General features: G+C 43.7%; 1 protein-coding gene across 1 annotated transcript; it reads left to right on the plus strand.

The window, feature by feature from the left end:
* The first annotated feature begins 617 nt into the window (after positions 1 to 617).
* LOC132996826 (tripartite motif-containing protein 16-like) lies at positions 618 to 3,394 on the plus strand. Its single transcript, XM_061067186.1, has one exon. The coding sequence runs from the start codon at positions 618 to 620 to the stop codon at positions 2,301 to 2,303; it is 1,686 nt and encodes a 561-aa protein (XP_060923169.1). The 3' UTR covers positions 2,304 to 3,394.
* Positions 3,395 to 3,605: the final 211 nt, after the last annotated feature.

Genomic DNA, 3,605 nt, shown 5'->3' on the forward strand with positions numbered 1-3,605 from the left:
TGTTGTCATCACGGAGTCACCACACGGAAACAAGGTAACGTATGATGTCATCTTCTTCAACCACTTTTGTGCTGTGACAAACACGAGGCTGAGGTGACATCATTAAACAAAAACCACGACAAAATCTTAACCTGCCGTTAATCGAGAAACACATTAACTAAAATACAGTAGATTTTAAATATAACTAGAAATATTAAACTCTCTCCTCAAAAAGCAGGAGAGTGGTTTAATGTATTTTTACTTGTGTTTTTCAAATTGTGAAGCCCTTTGTAAGTTGGTTTTAATTAAATTGAAATGTTTTGTTAACCTTTCTGGAAACTTTTAAAAACATGAATCTTACAACCTGTGCTGTTGTGAGCTTAATGGGACAGTTCCTAGTGCAACTATTCACTTTGAGCTGTGATGACACAGTTAAAAATTCACAACCAGCTCCTCCCAGTCAGGATCTGTCTCTGTCTCCTCCCTTCATAGGTGTGTCAGTGTAGGAACCAGTGAACAACAAGCTGTGAACTGTGGGAGATGAGTCACTGCAGGGAGTGAACGAGAGGGGGAGGAGCAGAGATCTGTTTCTGTTCAGAGAAAGTGAAACTGTTCTACAGTCTCTGGCAGCAGCTGAAATGGCGCAGATAGAAAATCACCTGGACAGAGACAGGTTCTGCTGTTCGATCTGTCTGGATCTACTGACGGATCCGGTGACTGCTGGCTGTGGACACAGCTACTGTAAGAGCTGTATTAACACCCACTGGGAAAAAGGGGAGGAGAGTGGAAGCTACCGCTGCCCTCAGTGTAGACACACATTCACACCGAGGCCTGTCCTGGGGAAAAACACCATGTTAGCTTATTTAGTGGACGAGCTGAGGAAGACTGGACTCCAAGCTGCTCCTGCTGATCACTGCTATGCTGGACCTGGAGATGCGGCCTGTGATGTCTGCACTGGGAGAAAACTGAAAGCTCTCAAGTCCTGTTTGGTTTGTTTGGCCTCTTATTGTGAAAAACACCTCCAGCCTCATCTTCAGTCAGCTCCATTGAAGAAGCACAAGCTGGTGGAGCCCTCGGAGAAGCTCCAGGAGAACATCTGCTCTCGTCACGACGAGGTGATGAAGATGTTCTGCCGCACTGATCAGCAGTGTATCTGTTATCTCTGCTCTGTGGATGAACATAAAGACCACGACACAGTTACAGCTGCAGCAGAAAGGACTGAGAGGCAGAGAGAGCTCTGGCTGAGGAGACAAACAATCCAGCAGAGGATCCAGGACACAGAGAAAGACATGAAGCTGCTTCAACAGGAGGAGAAGGCCGTCAATGGCTCTGCTGATAAAGCAGTGGAGGACAGTGAGGAGATCTTCAATGAGCTGATCTGTGTGCTAGAGAAAAGAAGCTCTGATGTGAAGCAGCAGATCAGATCCCGGCAGGAAACTGAAGTGAGTCGAGTCAGAGAGCTTCAGGAGAGACTGGAGCAGGAGATCACTGAGCTGAAGAGGAAAGATAATGAACTAAAGCAGCTCTCAGACACAGAGGATCACAACCAGTTTCTACACAGCTACCCCTCACTGTCACCACTCAGTGAATCTACACACTCATCCAGCTTCAGGATCCGTCCTCTGAAGTACTTTGAGGACGTGACAGCAGCTGTGTCTCAGGTCAGAGGTCGACTACAGGACATTCTGAGTGAGACAGAGACAGAGATTTTACAGATTGTGTCTCAAGTGGATGTCTTACTGCGACAACCAGAGCCAGAGACCAGAGCTGACTTCTTAAGATATTCACAGGAAATCACACTGGATCCAAACACAGCAAACAGACAGCTGTTATTATCTGAGGGAAACAGAAAAGTAACAGTAATGAGAGAAGAACAGTCTTATTCTGATCACCCAGACAGATTCACTGTTTGGCCTCAGGTCCTGAGTAGAGAGAGTCTGACTGGACGTTGTTACTGGGAGGTGGAGGTGGAGGTGGAGGTGATTGGAAGAGTTGATGTAGCAGTCACATACAAGAATATCAGCATAGCAGGAGACTCATGGGAATGTGGATTTGGATCAAATGATAAATCTTGGTCGTTATATTGTTATGTAAACAGTTATAACTTGTATTACAACAACATCAACACTCCAGTGTCAGGTCCTCGGTCCTCCAGAGTAGGAGTGTACCTGGATCACAGTGCAGGTGTTCTGTCCTTCTACAGTGTCTCTGACACCATGACTCTCCTCCACAGAGTCCAGACCACATTCACTCAGCCTCTCTATGCTGGAGTTAGTGTTTATTATGGATCCACAGCTAAGTTCTGTAAACTCAAAAAGACTTGAGTCATTAAAAGCAGTGATTTAGATTCTGTCTGTAAATCTTTAACTTATTTTGTCTCCATGTTTGTTGACCAAAGTTCGTCATGGTGACGTTTCTGCTCCGCACAGAGATCAGCTGTCAATCAAACACTGACCTTCCTTTATCACACATATTTAGTTCTCAGTTTGTAAAAACAGAAATCTATAATTACAGTGACATGAATGTGTTTGAAAGAACTAATGTTGCTGTTGTTTTCTGAATCAATGTAGAAATCAGGTTGTGTGATGTTTTAGAACCTGTGTCGATCCTGATCCTCATCTACGAGCTGATTATTTGTTCTTTTCTTTTCCACATGTGAGATGGAGGTGAAACAAACTGATTGTGTGTCCATGAACTCACTGAACAAGAGTCACTGAACAGACTTTACTGAAATCAGTTCATCTTTGAGTCCGAGTGTTCGTGTTCATAATAATATGATGTGCAGATGGACAAACTGAAAACATACTTCCACTGGCCACTAGGTGTCTAAGGCGAGGAGAAAATGATGTGACATTATTGTCGGAGGAGAAAAAACCTGCTGCTCCAAAATCCTCTGGAATTTATTACAGTTCAAAACTATTCATCAGTTAAAAAGTGTAAAAGTGTATCTGTTAATATAAAAAATACCTATACAAACTATAAGAGCTTACAGTATACAGTTTGTATTATGTGTTAAAGGGGACATATTATGACCATTTTACCACAGTTGATATGGTTCTTTGGGGTCTTAATGAAATGTAACATTTTGATGAAAATACCACAAGGATCATTTAAAACAGCACCCTCTTTACCCTGTCTAAAACAGGCCTCCTCAGATTGACCTGTTTTGAGGAATGGGTTTATATTTATGTTTTGTTATGACTTGTGTTCAGTTAAGACACCGTGTTAAAGGAGTATTGAGGTGTCCTGAGGGTCAGTGAACAGGTCGGGGTTGGGCATGTGACAGTTCTAGACCAATGGGGTGGGGTTGTGTGGTATGACAAGTTCTCATTGGCTGGTTTGTTGGGGGTCAGGGGTGAATGAGGAAAGAAGTGTGGAAGACGGTTGTTGATGTGAGGAGTGTCGGAGAAGGAACAAGGGGTGTGACATGTTTGTGTTGACTTTAATAAAGTTATAAATAAGTGAGAAGTTCCGTGTCGTCTGTGAGGCGGGTACGTTGCAATACCAATGAACATCGGCCAATGCCATCGGTGAAAGTCAAGTTTATAATGGATGCGCCGATGGCAGTAAACAAGGCGAATATCGGCCACTACCGATGTACGGCCGATACATCGGTGCGCCACTAA

This window comes from Limanda limanda, chromosome 23 (assembly GCF_963576545.1).
Source record: "Limanda limanda chromosome 23, fLimLim1.1, whole genome shotgun sequence".
NCBI lineage: Eukaryota > Metazoa > Chordata > Actinopteri > Pleuronectiformes > Pleuronectidae > Limanda > Limanda limanda.